The 17261-nt window shown below is 40.4% G+C and overlaps 1 protein-coding gene across 1 annotated transcript; it reads right to left on the bottom strand.

The window, feature by feature from the left end:
* Positions 1-456: 456 nt before the first annotated feature.
* On the bottom strand, positions 457-15837 carry LOC134965831 (IgGFc-binding protein-like). Its single transcript, XM_063942206.1, has 11 exons — positions 15699-15837; positions 14888-15216; positions 11412-11988; positions 10711-11312; positions 9787-10354; positions 7797-8392; positions 7112-7685; positions 6793-6992; positions 5136-5507; positions 3725-4005; positions 457-1866 (listed from the first exon to the last, which is right to left on the bottom strand). The coding sequence occupies exons 1-11, from the start codon at positions 15784-15786 to the stop codon at positions 1857-1859; spliced, it is 4197 nt and encodes a 1398-aa protein (XP_063798276.1). The 5' UTR covers positions 15787-15837; the 3' UTR covers positions 457-1856.
* Between the last annotated feature and the right edge of the window lie 1424 nt (positions 15838-17261).

Raw genomic sequence — 17261 nt, 5'->3', positions numbered from 1 at the left:
ATGCCAACCACCAAAATATTTCCATTTGTGAGCGTCCAAACAAACCAAGGTATTCATTGAAGTGTTTGTTTTGTTAAACTGTGAATGTCCTTGTAATATACTGTGCAGTACAACATAAGTATGGGAGGGACAATTGCATCTTGCATTATTATGTTTTTTTTTCCAGTTTGTTGGTTTACCTTCATACTGTATCTAATATGAGCACTCTGCCACTGCTATCCCCCTGTCTGCATTGTACATATTTTGCTAAACAACCCAATGAAATATTCTAATTTTAATTTAAAATAATTTTTGAGCTTTGCCAGGGCAGTTTGTGTGTGTATAACATGTGTAAATAAAACTCAGTGGTCTGACATGGACAGGCCAAGCAGTGGCGGTAATAGAAGCAGTCAACTTACTATTTTACTGCACTGGGTGATTCATTTAAATATACTCAACACAAAAAAAAATCACATGTCCAAGTATTTACCAACTATTTATTAAAGCAAGTAAGCAGTATAAGTGTGATCTTCAAAACAACGTTACACATTTATTTTTTACATACAGTCCCAGATACTCAGATGAAAAATGCACAATGTCGATCCCCTGATAAGAACACGTATTATCCTCTGTTCCATTAATCTTGCATCGATAATAGTAAGTAAAAACATAGACACATTCATTGCTGCACTATAAAGGGCAGTTATTTGCATCAGGCTGGCAGCTTAGAGTGGCAGCATTAGGGTTGTAAGATTATAATATCCTTCATATAAAAAAAAGTGCAAAGTAGTGAAAGTGAGAACAATTGGGAAAAAGTCAGGTTACATCATTTTTGAAATGTCTGAGTTTTATGCCTAATTCAGTAAGGATTGCAAATTCTGCTAATTATCTGTGGCCCCCTGCAGACAGTGCAGGCGCATGCGCAGGATGGGATGGCCATCGGTGTGGTTGCCTTCGATGGTTACCTTCGATGGTGATATGTAAAGTAACCATCAACGGCTGCCAACTATGCAGTGGATAACCATCGATGTTTCCCACTATTGATGGTCATCCCTGTTTATTCTCTGACTGTCCCATGGGCCAATCAGAATATAGGGGCGGGGCTTCACATGTGTCGGGGGGTGGAGCTGTGCTCTGTGTCCTGGCACCACATAAAAAAAATAAAATAAAATATTTGGTTATACCTTTCCATCGATGAAGGGAAACCATCTGGTTCTCCCCCATCGATGGCAAAAGTATTCTACATTGGCCATAAACCATTGATGATTTTGAATCATTGATGATTGATGGCCATCCCTAATCCAACCTGAATTAGCCCCATAGTACGTCAGTAATATCTTTGAATGTGCAATAATTACACAGCCAGAAGGGCGACCTTACAGTCAGACTGCTACCCCCTCTAGTCCCTACTTTCTCCATTCACCTCTGATCCCCTAACTTGCAACCAATTTCCGTTGTCTCTAACTGGAGATATCTACAATATTTACAACCAGCTATCTTTGCCAATAGATATGAGCAGTCAGATCTGTGGAATCAGTTGTACAAAGCTGCTCTGTGCCGTCTCTAAGAGCTCTGGAGGGAGAATTTAAAAGGTAATGATATTGGTGAAATATGTACAGATTGACAGATAGAAGCAATGTGTTACGGAAAATTTCAGGATGAAAGACTATGGAGCAAGAAGTCCGGAATAAAAAGTTTTCTCCATGCATGGTACATAAACTCTTCCAATGTATCTAACATGTAGTAATTCTCATTAAGTACAGAGATCCTAATGTATACTGTCATTCATTCAATATCTTCAGAAAGGGGAGATCTGCTGTGCATTTGGGTCAAAGGGGGACATCCTCTAGGCTCTAGTCAGGTGTCTTCATTGTGCCTCATGCGTTACTACAACAACAACAAAAAGTTACTTAATCAGGTCAATCACAGAACATAATAATTTATAAAGATAAAAAAAATAAAAAATATATATTTATAAATATTACTGTAAGATGCAATTCAGAAAGGACACCAGGATTAATGGCCCGAGTCAGAAGTGGATGCTGGAGTGATGTTTTCACAGTTTTCCATTAATTTTTGATCTGTATATGCGCAGATCAGGAATAGTGATGACGTGCACAGTACAGGGCAGATGTCAGGTGAGTGAAAGTCTGCAGCCATTTTGGGGGCATGGAGGTGCACCGTTCCAGAAAATGGAGTTTGTCGGACCCATTTTCTGGGCATGCCTTTTCCAGTGGCTGCATCCTTGGATGCAACTTCACAGGCCCAGGCTGAGTAAATTAACTGGACATCCTGAGATGTCCAAGGTAAACACAGATGATCCAATGCTGCAATGTTGGATGAAGCCAGTGGTAGATGACTATTACACAAAATGTCTATTTACTCCTGCAGCATTGGCATAATTTAGCATAGCAACAGTGTCAGTGGTGTCCACCTCTTAATGTAGCTTTCAGGGCTGCCCTCATAAATGGTTGGACCCGGGACTGGCAAATAGGCAGGGCCCCCTGCCTTCTGTCATGATTCCCATGGGGGGGGGGGGGTGAAGTGAGCGCAAGACTGAAAGAATAAACAGATGGAATAGGGGACATGGTAGAGAGAAACTGAAGGAATAGGTGAGAGAGAGAGAGAGAGCAAGAATAAGGGTTCTAGAATCTATTTCACTCTATTACTTGCAGGTGCCAGGCTGGGCCCCTTTCTGTCTTGGCTCGGGACTCCAGTACCGGCAGTCCACCCCGATGTTGGCCCTGGTAGCTTCTAAGACATTTCAGTGGTGATCATATCTTAATAGCTAATATCCCTCTGGACTTGCACTGATATTTATGCCCTGGGCAGTCCAAGGGCCGAGTTCTAGGATAGGAGCATTAAAATCAGTGGTTGAGTTACTTCCAGTGGCGGCTCCAGAGGTGGGGCTGCAGCCAGTCCAAAATTCCAATAGGGAAGCCACACCTACTGCCAGGGAGTCAGTTTGGAATGGCAGTTGGTGTGGCTCCCCTATTTGAATTTTGGTCTGCGCTCGAGCCGCCACCGGTTACTTCTGAAGTCTGCAAAGCTTAAAGTTTGCCTAAGAACTGTGAAATTGTTATCCCTATCTGACAATACAAATTAATTTGGAGTTATTAGAATTTATGAGGAACATATATTGATACTGAATCTTTACATTTAGAATCATAAACATTGTGTTAATATCACTATTGTGTATACTGTATAGCATGCTGTAGGTTATTGTTAAAATCTTCATCTAATGCCATTGTGCAGGGTCTATGCTATATGGGTTTGCACCACTCTTGTCCTTGCATCACAATAAAATGTAATAAGCCATCACAACTGACAAATCCTAATTACCATCATGTCCATTACAGTATGTCAATTCTATTCATGATGTGGTGATGAAGTGAATCATGTGGGACACCCCAAGAGCTTTGTGATCCCAGGTAATGTATTATTTTGTCCTGCCCAGTTCTAGTTTGTTTATAACAGTGTAAACTCTGTTGAACTATTTTACTATCTTGGAACCTGAGCACTGAGATACTGTAAGTGCATGTATTTCATTCATATTTCCAGCTTCTTACACATGATTAGCAGAAAAGGAAATGAGTATGGAGTGTGGATGTCTCCTGTATGACTGCTGACAGTGATAGGGTCATGTTTGTTGGATCATGATCAGTTTAATATGTTAAGCCCCACAGAGGGGTAAGGGCAGAGGCAGCAAGTGTAGAATGACCAATTTGTAAATCACTTTACTTACCAGCTGAAGTCACGAGCTCTCCAAGATGCTATGAGTTGCAAATTGTCCTTGACCACCTTCCCTCCAGGAGCCCTGAGGTCATCAGAGGTGTCTCCATTAAAGTTTCCACAGACCCCGCAAACTGCCTCAGACAGACCCTCGGAGACCCGGAGCAAGAGGCTTCCACTGTTGCTAAGCTCAATCTTTAAGTCTGTGCCAATCTGGATGGAGACGGAGCTATCTCCAGCACTTACTGACACAATGCCAGACACAGTGGGAAGAGCAGCCATGCGCCCATTCACCTGTAAAATATGTAATTCATTTCATCAATTCATTGTAATGCAGATTTTCACACAGTATGTCTACATTTGTCCAGCAAACTACTCTATTAAGCTACTGAAAATGAGAAAACATCTGCCAAGGAAGCAGGAATCTGGCTGGATTACTCACTAGTCGTGGGATAATACAATTACTTTATTTTAAGTGCTTGCTTTACTTGTGGATTTAATTTTAATTTTAATGAAAGCATGACAACTAATCCACTAGACCACAGGTTCTAAAACTCGGTCCTCAGGACCCCACACAGTGCATGTTTTGCAGGTCTCCTCACAAAATCACAAGTAAAATAATTAGCTCCACCTGTAGACCTTTTAAAATGTGTCAGTGAGTAATTAATACACCTGTGCACCTGCTGGGTTACCTGCAAAACATGCACTGTGTGGGGTCCTGAGGACCAAGTTTGAGAACCTATGCACTAGACTATTAGCTCTCTCCTTTACTTCACCTTTTCTGGTTCCAGCTCCACCACTGAGGAACCATACAACATAGATTACGGTATATAGTCCTGTATCCTGGAGTATCATTACTCCAATAAATTGACAGACAGTATTAGTCATAGGAGCCCACTTCATACAGTAGTTACTCAATGACACCATCTGAGCATCTCGGTTTGGCCCCCTACAGATCTATAAGAAGCAGCAAAGGGTCCTACTGTACTAGAATTCTCACAAAACCTCAATCAACATTGGACACATCCATGACATTCAAACCTATGTGCCAATATATTTTATTTTTCAGCCTAGAAAAAAAATGGTCTTACAGTTTTAAGGAACCCTATATAGTAAGGTTTGACTGCTAATGTTCCAAAATCATGATTCTGTATAGGGGTGGTCCACTATATTCCTGGGCAATGTAGTAAAATTTGGGGGCTCTATTCTTCTCTTCTGAGCATACTCACGGGCCTTACTTATGTGGGATGAGGCCTGATTTTGAGGTCACTGTGTTTAATCTTAGATGATGGTGGGGGCAGTGGAGGAAGTTCCACCGCCAGTTTTCTACATTATATCTCCAAAAAATTTCTGAAATTAAATTATGGAGAAACGAGTTTCTGACTGATTAGAATGTTTTAGGAAGTGCTTTGTAGGCTACTTACCCAGACATCCTTGTCCTTGGAGATGGTCACTAGGCCACCACGAATGAAGATATGAAGTCTGGAGACAGATGGTACTTCTATTCCACAACTCTGGATATCGGCAAGAACTCTGAACCATCCGGATGCATCCATATTACACAGAGACGCAACCTCTACCGGGCCAATTCCTACAGCTCCGCCCGAGACACCATCAAAAGTGACCAACTTCTGTGGGCCTACAGAACATTGGCCTTCCACCTTGTAGCAACCTCGCACACCATTGACAAGACCACAGCGCTCCTTGGAACCACATGAAACTGCTGCACAGGTCACACCACCTGCTTGGCACTTACATTGACGTGTACAGTCTGCTGTGACAAAGGACTCGCCCTCCTAAATAAGTAAAATTATATGACGAAATGTTGAAAAAAGCTAATTTTATTAAGAGGGTTCTATTTAAATAAATAAAAAATGCTTTGATCACCAATTTCAAAGTGTCCATGGACAAAGAGAGATTCAATATCCTTTATGTAGTGAACTTAGCCAAACACAAGGGGGTGCAGGTGTAAGATACTTTAAATATGTATTCAAATTATGTGTATGCACAGCAAGTCAATTCTGCTATAAGATGTGTCTTTGTTATATGCAACTCTAAATCAGAGACTATGGGGTAGATTTGGTATATTACAATGTAAGAACAGTAAAAAACAAATCATATATAGTTTAAATTATCTAGGCTGTGGTATAATAATTGGTTTAGTTAAAGTTTATATTAGTTGGCCTGTTTGTCGCATGCACACACTTTGCCATAACTCTAATTTAGAGCCTACGCCTTTATTATACCACAATTCCAGTCTTCCCCATGGACCCTAATTTGGTACATTACAATATGAATACAAAGATAGATAGATAGATAGATAGATAGATAGATAGATAGATAGACACATACAGTACATTATTTAAAATTAATCTAGGCATTGGGACTAATGTAATAAATGATTGCAATTGAACTTACTATATGGTTTATAAATTTCTTGCTCTGAATACCACAGGTCTAGAAGGTTCTACGTAATTTGAGGTATCCAGACTCTGGGTCGACACCAATTAGGTCGACACCCATTGGCCGACAGTGGCTAGGTTGACACTAGAAATAGGTAGACACGGCCATTACAACGCCATGAAAAGGTCGACATGAAAAAAGGTCGACGTGAGTTTTTCTAATTTTTGGGGGGGACTTTTTCATACGTTACTATTGACGTGGACTATGATTGGGAACGGTAACCTTGTGAGGCACCTTGCCCGCAGTTTGCTTATCATGCACTAATTGGGGTTTCCGGTCACTTGAAGGAGAAAACGATACCCCAAAAACATAAAAAACTCATGTCGACATTTTTTATGTTGACCTTGTTAATGTCAACCTAATGGTCGTGTCGACCTAGCCACTGTCAACCAGTGGGTGTTGACCTAATGGGTGTTGACTTAATTGGTGTCGACCCTGAGTCCCATAACCGTAATTTGACAATGATGATAGGTCAAAATAGAAAAAAAGTATATTCCTTTCATTTAGCATATTCAAATAAGAAAAAGTACAACATGTTACATTTTCTAGACTATAAATAAATAAGAACAGCATAAAAATGCAGTAGATACAAAATAACTGCAATAACTTAATACATACACTCAAGTATCGTCCACTATATACACATCCACATTTGTCCATGGTGACACATTTATCTCCATCTAACACATAGCCGGCGTCACACTCACAACCTTCGAAACATTGATCGGTACATCTCATCGGCTCGGTGATCCCAGAGCAAGTTTGCTCACAGGTTCTGGTACAAAGTGCATAATGACTATTCGCTGGACAGGACATAGCTAAAAAAAAAAAGATAAAAAACATGTAGGACATTGACCCAAAGCAATAATTCCAAAGACAGATCTGGACAGTAATTAAAAACAAAGCATGCATGAAATAATGTTTGCTTTTCACCTACCACAGAATGCTGGTCTTCGCCAAGAGCTTAGAGTAGCACCAACAGTATGGCAAGCTGCTGCATAGGCCTGAATCCCCTTGCACACAATATCATCTTTTCCATCAACAGCACAAGAGTCATAGATGCAGTGGTTAAAATATTCAGTTGGGTTAATCTTGGAATGGCAATCTTTAAATGGCCCAGCTGGGTTTGTGATCATGCCGCAAGAGGACGTAGCCTTAAATGGTTGGAGCTTGGCGTGCCCACATACTGGACATTCTCCATCATCACATCCATCTCTGCATTTGGCACCAGCCATGCTCACTTTCCAGGCTGCCCCAAACTCATTCACAGAATTGGCAATCACTTTGCTGGGAAGTTGGAATTCATCTTTGATTTCACCATTAAAGTTGCCACAGAGACCACCCATCTTGCCACAGTATGAACTAGGAATACTAAGGACTACATGGTAAATGGTATCATACAGAATCTTCAAGCCAAAGTCTGTCTGTAAGACAACATTGTTCCCTTCTTGATTTACTACGATACCGTTATCTTCTAAGGTCAATGGCAATTTGTTGAGCTCTCCATCAACCTATGGAAATATTGAAGAATATTTTCCTTAAAGGTACTGAAAACGTAGATCAAGACACAGTATCATGGCAATGTAATACTAAAAGTAAATAAGTTAATATTTGATACTAACCTTTACTGCTGATCTCATGTCTCTTGCAATGGCCACAGTGTAACCATATACAGACACCACCACAAGTTTTGTCACAGCAAGATTACCATTTCCATAGCTTTCATTCTCAACAACCACAGAGAAGTTCACAAGGCGAAGATCATCCACCACAACCTTTGCAAAAGTGTATGTGCAAGTGCCTCGAAAGTCAAATTTGAGACCATCAAAGGAGATGTAATGTGGATCTCCAGAAGCCTCACATCTGCCACTCTTCTTAGATTGACATCCCCAAGCCCCATTGACCAGTTTGCATTTTTCCTCAGGTCCACAACGTTCTGATTGGCACTTGACAATGCCATCAGCCCCACACTGGCATGTCTCATTACATTGACCTTTAGGATAGAAGACTTCGTTGTTCTGGTAATATTTATCTTGATAGACACAGCCGCACTGGGCAATGGGAACACATTTGTTACCACTCATTAAGAACCCATTGTCACAGTAACAAGATTCTTTGCAAAGAGAGTCACAGCCAGTCGGTGATGACAACCCATAGCAGGTGACTGGACAGGCATTTCCACACAATTCATAATGACTGTTTGCAGGGCAGGATGGACCTAGGAAAATTGTGCAAGTCAATATTAGTACTTTCCATAAAGGTGTGTAAAATAACATTACATATATATATATATATATATATATATACATACATATATATATATATATATATATACACACACACACATACACACAAAAGCCCTTACCCACTCACTGACTCACTGACTCATTACTAATTCTCTTACTTCCCAATATATTAGGAAGCTGAAACATAACATATGTATTCTTCAGGTGGGAAATAGTAAACCGACGTAATGCAATTAGAATTTTAATAAACCTACCCTAAGGAGAGGAGGATAGGTTTGACATAATGACGTCATTACCGATGCGTGGCTTGCATTGTGTGAACAATAACGCCCAAATGGACAATCGGATCAAAATTTGGATTACATCTCCAGTGTGTAGAATTTAATAAACTACAAAAATGGTCCTTTCACTTTTTACCGTATCTGCTACGGATGCTCCTCGTCTAACGCCAAGAACCATGGATCAATATTTACTTACATTAAGACGTCTCCAATTCACGTCTCAATAGATTTACCAAATTTTGAACACTCGTTTATATTTACAACTGTAAAAATCAGAAACTCTCGTGAGAACAACGGGTAGTATTATTATATTGTGCAATGTATAATCAAATCACAGTGTCAATTAGCAAAAATATGTCATACAGTAGAGTCCATGTGAGTTGTGCTTTTGAGGATTCCAATACTTTGGATATCAACACTTGGAATGTCCCCTTATATCCAAGATAAATACTCTTTAGTAAAAGTACTAACATTATCTGCTTATCATTCATGCCTAGTGAGGCAACTTCTCAACCCCTTGCCCAATATCTTTCTCTCATGCTCTTACCCATTACGCTCTTCCTATTTTATCTGGCTGTCTGCTTCCTGTCTTACTCCCTCCCTCGTTTCACTCCTTCTTCCTCTCTACACTTATCTATTTCTCTCCCCCGATCTCCCTTTCTTTTCCTCAACCTGTAATTTTCCTTCTTCTGTTCCTTTCTCTCTCTCTCTCTCTCTCTCTCTCTCTCTCTCTCTCTCTGATGTTCGGTTTATGGTGTGTTATATTTAATTTAACACCCCACTCTCCCTCACAATGAACCCATGCCTCTACTGTGATCTGTATTCTTTCTTTATATTCCGAGTCTATCGTGTTTAGCCAGGCAACACTGCGACCTTCACATCAGCTGATTATACCATATCGCTAAAGGACTGCTTAATAATGTTCTATTGACATATGACAAAAGTAAACGTTCTAACTGCTTGATAAGCATTCTTTATAGTGCACACTTGCAGTAGAACAAATGGCAAAAACCACACTTTAGTAAACTTCCCTTCAAGACTAACTGACATCACTTTAATGAGAGAGCTTTAGAACCATAACATACCGCAGAAAGAGGCCGATCTCCATTCTTGAAGTGTGACACCAGCAGCCTGACAGGCGGCCACATAGAGACCTATAGCATTACAGTACGATGAATGATGTCCCTTGTATTGGCAGGCATCAAAAATGCAGTCATTGAAAAAAGGAGTCGGGTCAACAACTGAGAGACACTGGCTGAATGGTCCTTTAGGCTTGGTGATAAGTCCACAGTATTTCTCACTCTTGTACTTTTGTGTTTGAGCTTCAGAACATAGAGGGCAGTTCTTGGTACACTCTGGTGTACAACCAGCAACCTCACCAACTTTCCAGCTGTTACCAAACTGAACGGCGTTTGGTGTTGTTCCACCATTCTTCATGGCAAAGTCATCATTGGGATTCTTGTTGCAGTTTCCACACAAGCCACCAACAGCATTGGAATAAGTGCTTGGTATAGTCACCGCCACATAACTTTTCCAGTCATACCTTACAGTAACATCAAAATCAGTTTTAATGATGCCTTGGCTGCCACTGAGGTATGCTACAACTTTGTTCGTTTGGAAGTAAAATGGCAGTGATGTGACAACGCCATCAACCTGAAGAAAAAGGAATATAAGAGATCAGTGATCTACTTCCTAGTCATCTCTCTCTTTATCTGTCTAAATATATTGCATCTTAAATATTGATGTTGGACTTTGGTGACTTTAGAACTACGGAGATTTATGATGGTAAAATCCTTTCGAGGATGACCACTGTCTACTGTATTGTGGTAATTTTCTAACTACACTAACCTCCTGCTTAGCCGGTGCAGCATACTGTAGCTAGATCTTATCAAATATGGTTGCCTATATGTGTGGATAGGATAAGAAATATTTGTTTCTTTCAGCTTTAGCAAGATCTTTGCATGTGAATATGTTCATAAAACAAATGTCTACATTAACTTCATACATACCAAAATACGATGAGGGTAGTCCATGCTAAGAGTCAAAACCATATTGTAGACTTCAAGTGCAACCATTTTTGTGTAGGAGACAGCTGTGTTCCCACCACGGTTGTTGTTTTGGACCTTGACAGTAAAACGGGTCAGTGATGGTGCATTGGAGGTCACACCAACAAGTTGGTATATGCAGGTTCCCCTGAAGTCAAATCTCTTGTTGTCAAAAGTTGTGTAGTGAGGATCTCCACTGCCCGTGCACGTGGCAAAGCTTATGGGTTGACAGCGACGCACTCCATTCACTACCATGCACCTTTCACTTTCTTTACAACTGTTCTCCTTACAGACCACCATGCCAAGGCCTGGATCACACTTGCAGAGAAGGCGGCAGTTGTCATCGGACCAAAATTCCTGGTTTGGTTCGTAGTAGGCACCATTGTAAGTGCAACCACAGCTTGAAGCCTTCACACATTTATCTACACTGAGAACATAACCATCATCGCACTGGCAGGTCTCCACACAGTCATTAGTGCACCGAGATGGAGCAGTACGATCCGTACATGTGGCTGGACAAGCATTTCCACAGAACTCATAGTGACTGTTTGCAGGACATGGCAAGGCTGAAAAAAAAATTCAAAAATATATTTTTACTATGTTAAAAATCTATGCTTATAAATCAATATCAGTGTTGATTTATTTTTGCGAATATCACTACTTACTGCATCCAGAAGGTGTTCTCCAATCATATATTTGAATGCCCTGTTTTCGGCAGGTGTTGGAATAGACACTGAGACCCTGGCATATAAATGGGTTAGAGCCACCATAAATACAGACATCATATAAGCAGCTATCGAAAAAATTGTCTGGGTTAACTTTCAAGTGACACTCTCTAAATGGCCCATCTTTGACTTTGCTGATGAGGCCACATCTCTTTTCATCTCCATACACGGCCTTCTTGCTGTCATCACAAGTTGGACAATTGAGTCTTGGGCAGTAATCAAAGCAGAAAGGATCCCGATCATTGACTTTCCAACTCTTAGCCCATTCTATGATGGAAGTAACTGCTTTGTTGTCAGCATTGATCATCTCGTCTTTGTTATTTTTGTTAAAGTTGCCACAAAGACCAACAGTAAGTCCATAGTAGCTGCTGCTGAGTGTGACCACAACATGCCAGTTATACTCGTAGGTCACCTGAAGGCCAAAATCGGTATTCACCACGGCATAGAGACCACTGATACTTGCCGTGATCTTTCCATCTAACAATCTCAGTGGAAGGTTGGTGATTTGATTATTGACCTGTTAAAGAAGATTTTGTGCCATTAGATAAACATGGCAGTTTGAAAATATACCATTAACTTGCTGTCTTACTCCTGGATTACTTTATATAACACATAAGGCATGGATACAGTGGCATTCCCCTTAAAAATAAAATAAATACATAAAGTAAGTCTCTAAAAGATAGTTTGCTTTATACTAGAGATGCGCGCCCACCCCCTATTTTGGTTTTGGTTCCAGATTCATTCTCGTGTTTTGGTTTTGCAAAACCGCCCTCAAATGTTTTGGCTCAGATTCGGATTTCAGCTCGGTTTAAAATTGATCAAAAATATTGATAATCATTGCTAAAAAAAGAAATAGAATTAAAATGTATAAAAATAGCTTAAACCATGTTATTTTTGCTACCCAAAACCCAAAATTAAAATTTAAAATTCCGAACCGTGGTTAGATTTGTTCGAACCAGAACTTAGATCGGCTCTCTTTTGAGGATCCGGACTGTGGGCTAGATGCATCATTGCTTGGGGAGTGATAAAATGGAGAGAGAGGAAAAGAACCAGCCAATCAGCTCCTAACTGTCATGTGTTTGAAAAATGACAGTTAGGAGCATACTGGCTGGGACTTTTTCTCTCTCCATTTTATTACTCTCCAAGTAATGACTCATCTAGCCATGGGTGATTGTTAAGTGCAGATCCACAAAAATCCAATGGTTTCGGATTTCTGGAGAACCACGCCATTTCCACTTTATACTTTTGCATCTTATAAGTATTATCTTAGAGAATTGGTAATGTATGATTGCCATCACATGTGGTGAGCTAGTTAATTGATAAGAAAGGTGTTTCACCACAGGTGATGGCAATCATACATTACCAGGAAAGTCCAGGAACAGAGCATTTTCTCCCTCATGGAGAGGGTCAGGTAGGCAAGTATGCATAGGGGGCTATTTAGGTTTGCTAGCAAACAAAAAAAAAGCACATTAATGGGCAAAACCAAGTTGCAGTGAAGGTGGGGCAGATGTAACACGTGCAGAGAGAGTTAGATTTGGGTGGGTTATATTGTTTCTGTGCAGGGTAAATACTGGCTGCTTTATTTTTACACTGCAATTTAGATAGTTTGAACACACCCCACACAAATCTAACTCTCTCTGCACATGTTATATCTGCCCCACCTGCACTGCACATGTTACATCTGCCCCACCTGTAGTGCAACATGCTTTTGCCCATTTGTGTGCTTTTTTGGTTTGCTGACAAACCTGAATAAGGCCCATAGAACTTTAGGTACAAAGGGCCTAATTCAGACCTGATCGCAGCAGCAAATTTGTTAGCTAACGGGCAAAACCATGCTGCACTGCAGGGGGGGGGGGGCAGATATAACATGTGCAGAGAGAGTTAGATTTGGGTATGTTATATTGTTTCTGTGCAGGGTTAATACTAGCTGCTTTATGTTTACACTGCAATTTAGATTTCAGTTTGAACACATCCCATCCAAATCTATCTCTCTCTGCACATGTTACATCTGCCCCCCTGCAGTGCACATGGGGGCTAATTCAGACCTGATTGCTGCTGCGATCAGCCACCGTGCGATGCTTTTGTACCTATGCGGCGGGGGGAGGGCCAGACATGCGGGGCGGACTAGGTCTATGCTGGGCGTCCCCCCGCACATCAGGGTGGCTGATCGTAGATTTTGCACGGCTACGATCAGGTCTGAATTAGCCCCATAGTTTTGTCCATTTTCTAACAAATTTGCTGCTGCGATCAGATCTGAACTAGGCCCAAAGTGTTCTGTTAACGGTTTAAATCAGGGATGGGTAACCTTCGGCCCTCCAGCTGTTATCGAACTACACATACCAGCATGCCTTGCTACAGTTTTGCTATTTGACCATGCTAAAACTGCTGCAGGGCATGCTGGGATGTGTAGTTCAACAACAGCTGGTGGGCCGAAGGTTCCCCATCCCTGGTTTAAATAAACAATTTTGCTACTTGCTAAAACAAAGTAATTTTAGGTACATTTAAGGGGATGTAGTTATGATCCCAGCGGTCAGCATACCGACGCCAGGATCCCGACAGCCAGAATGCCGGCAGGGGGCTATTCCCACTCATGGGTGTCGACGACAGCCATAGAGTGAAAACAGAACCTGTGGCGAGTGCTGCAAGGGATTTCCTTGCGCTCGCCCCCCTGCCGGCATTCTGGCGGTTGGGATCCCGGCTTCAGTATGCTGACTGACAGGATACCTACCGCCGGTCTCCCATACCCAAAGAGGTTATGGGCGATCGTTTAGAATCTTCATGTTAATTTTTTACGCTCAAAAAAACTTTAAAGGTTAATTTTGTTCCACGTGACATCAGAATTTAAGAACTTATAAAAACATTACAAATTGTTATATTGAAGAAAGAAAATGATTATAAATAAATGCTTTGGTATCTTCACTTCTACATTTCCATAAGGGGCCGATAGATCAGCAATCAATTGGGACAATCAGATGATTGTGTCTACAAATCTGCAATGTATGGGGTTCACAAATCGCAGATTTCAGCCACAAATTGTTTGGGATTGTTAAATCAGGTTTTTCAACATGTTTAAGTTCACAGATCAGTTGGAGCTGTAGATTGCTCGTGTATAGGTGACAATCAGCAAATCTGCAGACCGGTTCTAGTAAACTAATGAGTCTTTCAAGATTGGCAGATCTGTTTAACTGAAAATGATCTGCAAATCTCTAAAATATTCCTGAATTTAAGAATATCACAATCTCCTCCATTGTACATATATTTATTGGCATTTTTAAAAGTAGTATTTTACAAGAATATAGTTAAAAGAATTGTAGCCCATTGCTAATTCTATATACACACAAAACACACACAATATAAAAAAAAAAATCCAAGCTGGTTAACATTCTATTGGTATATGGAGAAAAGGTGAGACTCACCCGAACTTTACCAAACTCGCCTTTCGTAATGGTAATCTTATACCCGTACATGTATATGTTGACCGTTCTGACATAGGACACAGCTTGTGTTCCTCTGTTGTCATTTTTCTCTTCAATTGTAAATGGCACCAAGCCGTCATCCCCACCGCCATATTTAGATAGGACATATGTGCAGGTTCCCTGGAAGTCATAGTTATAATCATCGAAAGTGTGATAATGAGGGTCTCCCCACGCCCAACAGGTGCCAGTGTAATTTGGAACGCAGATTGGTTTTCCATCTTGCACTTTGCAAGTTTCCTGGATCCTACATTTTTTGGATTTACATGGATCTGAAATAATAATAATTAAAAAAAAAAAAAAAAACATTAAAAAATATATATTTACATTTTTAATTATTTTTAACCTCAAATGTATAAAACAGAGCTTGTACACCGCTAGTAAAACTCCTGCCGTTTACTGAGATGTGTCACACAGTACAGTTTAGTTCATTGATGTAAAAATGATCCATAATAGGGACATCCTTTAAGTTGTCATTTTAGGCAGCAGATTGTCAATTATCCATACTGATAATGGTGCAACATTTTATAACATGTAGTACCTGCTTGCAACCTGCAGGTGTCACTGTTGATGTTGCTGTTTAGCAGTGGTTTCTAAACTATATCAGTTCATAGGCAGCAATATGTAATGTGGTATCTACAGACCAACCTACATTTTGATCCTGAACAATGACGTTGGACTTAACAAACAATAATTATACAATGTAGTTTATTGATTGGTAGATTTTACTTTTCAGGACTTTTAAAAACATTACCTTTATTAACACATCCCATGACACCATCCGTAATCTGACACTTCTCATCCGACGCACAGTCGGTGTCCTCACAGATGAGCTTCCCCATTGGGCTGCAGGTACAAACTTCTTCACAATCGTTGGATAGAACTGGCTGATTAGGCTGTTGAAATGAGAACATACCAAGCCAGTAAATAAATAGCTGTAAGTGTATCTAAAGCTTAATATGAATGTTTTAAAAAAGAAAAATCAGAGGGTCCCCCCAAAAAGATATTGAAGTACAGAAGTATGGTTTGAGGAGCTGTTCATCTGTACCATTCCAGACCTACAGTACATCAAGGGCACAGTTACACCTACCTGATAGTATTTTCCATCTGCAAAGCAGCCACATTTGTTCATCAACACACAGCCTGTCCCATCAAAAAAGAAGCCATTGTCACACTCGCAGCCCTCCGAACATGTGGTGGGGCATACGGCAGGATCGGTGATCCCAGCACAAGTTGTAGAACATACATCAGCGCAGACTTTATATTTGCTATTGGCTGGACAGGTCATCGCTAGATTGAGAAAATAAAAAAACATTTTACTTCAAGGACATTCTTCAGCAACTTAATAAAAACATTGATTTACCAACGCGTTTTACGTTCTTGTAGGGCTCATGTGATACATTGTGTTTGTTTGGATTAGAATACAAATCTGTACACAAGTAATCTTTGACCAGTTTTGCACAGCCTGGTGTCAGTTCTCTGTGAAAGTCTAATTCAGAGTAGCTTGATGGGTAAATACAATTTAATGAGTAGTACAATGGCAATATTTTATGTGGGATCAGGTTGATTGGTCGACTCTAAATAGGTTGACAGTCAGTAGGTCAACCCCATATGCTCGACGTTAATTAGGTAGACATAGTCAATAATTAGACATTGCCAAAAGGTCAATATGTAAAAGGTCGACAGGTTTTACGGTCAACATGGACAAAATGTCAACAGGTTCAAATGGTTGACGTGACAATGGTCAACACACATATGGTCAACACAAGGTTTTTTTTCCATCTTTTTCATCCTTTACCATCCACGTAGTCTATGATTGGGAAAAGAATCCTGTCTGAAGCATGGCAAACAAATCGGTACACTAATTGGGGTCACATGTGTCATAATATGTTAAGTGGCACACAAAAAACATAAAACAATTTGTGTCAACATTTTTTTGTGCCGACAATTTCAATTTTGAGCTTTGCACTGTGTCAACCTTTTGCACCTGTCGACCTTTTCATCTGTCTATGTTTTCCACGTCAACCTAATGACCCTCTTAACCTTACAACCCAGTTGACCTATGCCATGTTTACCATATGGTGTCGATCTATCGACTGTCGACCTAATTAGTGTTGACTGAAGGATTCATACCCATTGTATACAAAAGTAGTAATATATAACCTACAGGAGGCTTCTTTTGCCTTGTCAAGAATAAATTATGCCGTACACTAATAATTAGTAACATAATGTGCTGGAACTAGAGATGAGCGGGTTCGGGTTTTACTCGGTTTTACTCGAATTTACTCGGTTCTCAAAACGGCATCTGATTGGCTAT

This window comes from Pseudophryne corroboree, chromosome 10 (genome assembly GCF_028390025.1).
Source record: "Pseudophryne corroboree isolate aPseCor3 chromosome 10, aPseCor3.hap2, whole genome shotgun sequence".
Taxonomy (NCBI): Eukaryota; Metazoa; Chordata; class Amphibia; order Anura; family Myobatrachidae; genus Pseudophryne; species Pseudophryne corroboree.
This window is presented reverse-complemented; position numbering and strand designations above follow the sequence as displayed.

Coding starts and splice junctions, on each gene's coding strand:
- LOC134965831 (XM_063942206.1), bottom strand. CDS start 15,786: ATGGGGAAGCTCATCTGTGAGGACACCGACTGTGCGTCGGATGAGAAG. Junction 15,217..15,698: donor CATGGGATGTGTTAATAAAG/GTAATGTTTTTA, acceptor TTATTATTTCAG/ATCCATGTAAATCCAAAAAA. Junction 7,686..7,796: donor ACATGAGATCAGCAGTAAAG/GTTAGTATCAAA, acceptor ATATTTCCATAG/GTTGATGGAGAGCTCAACAA.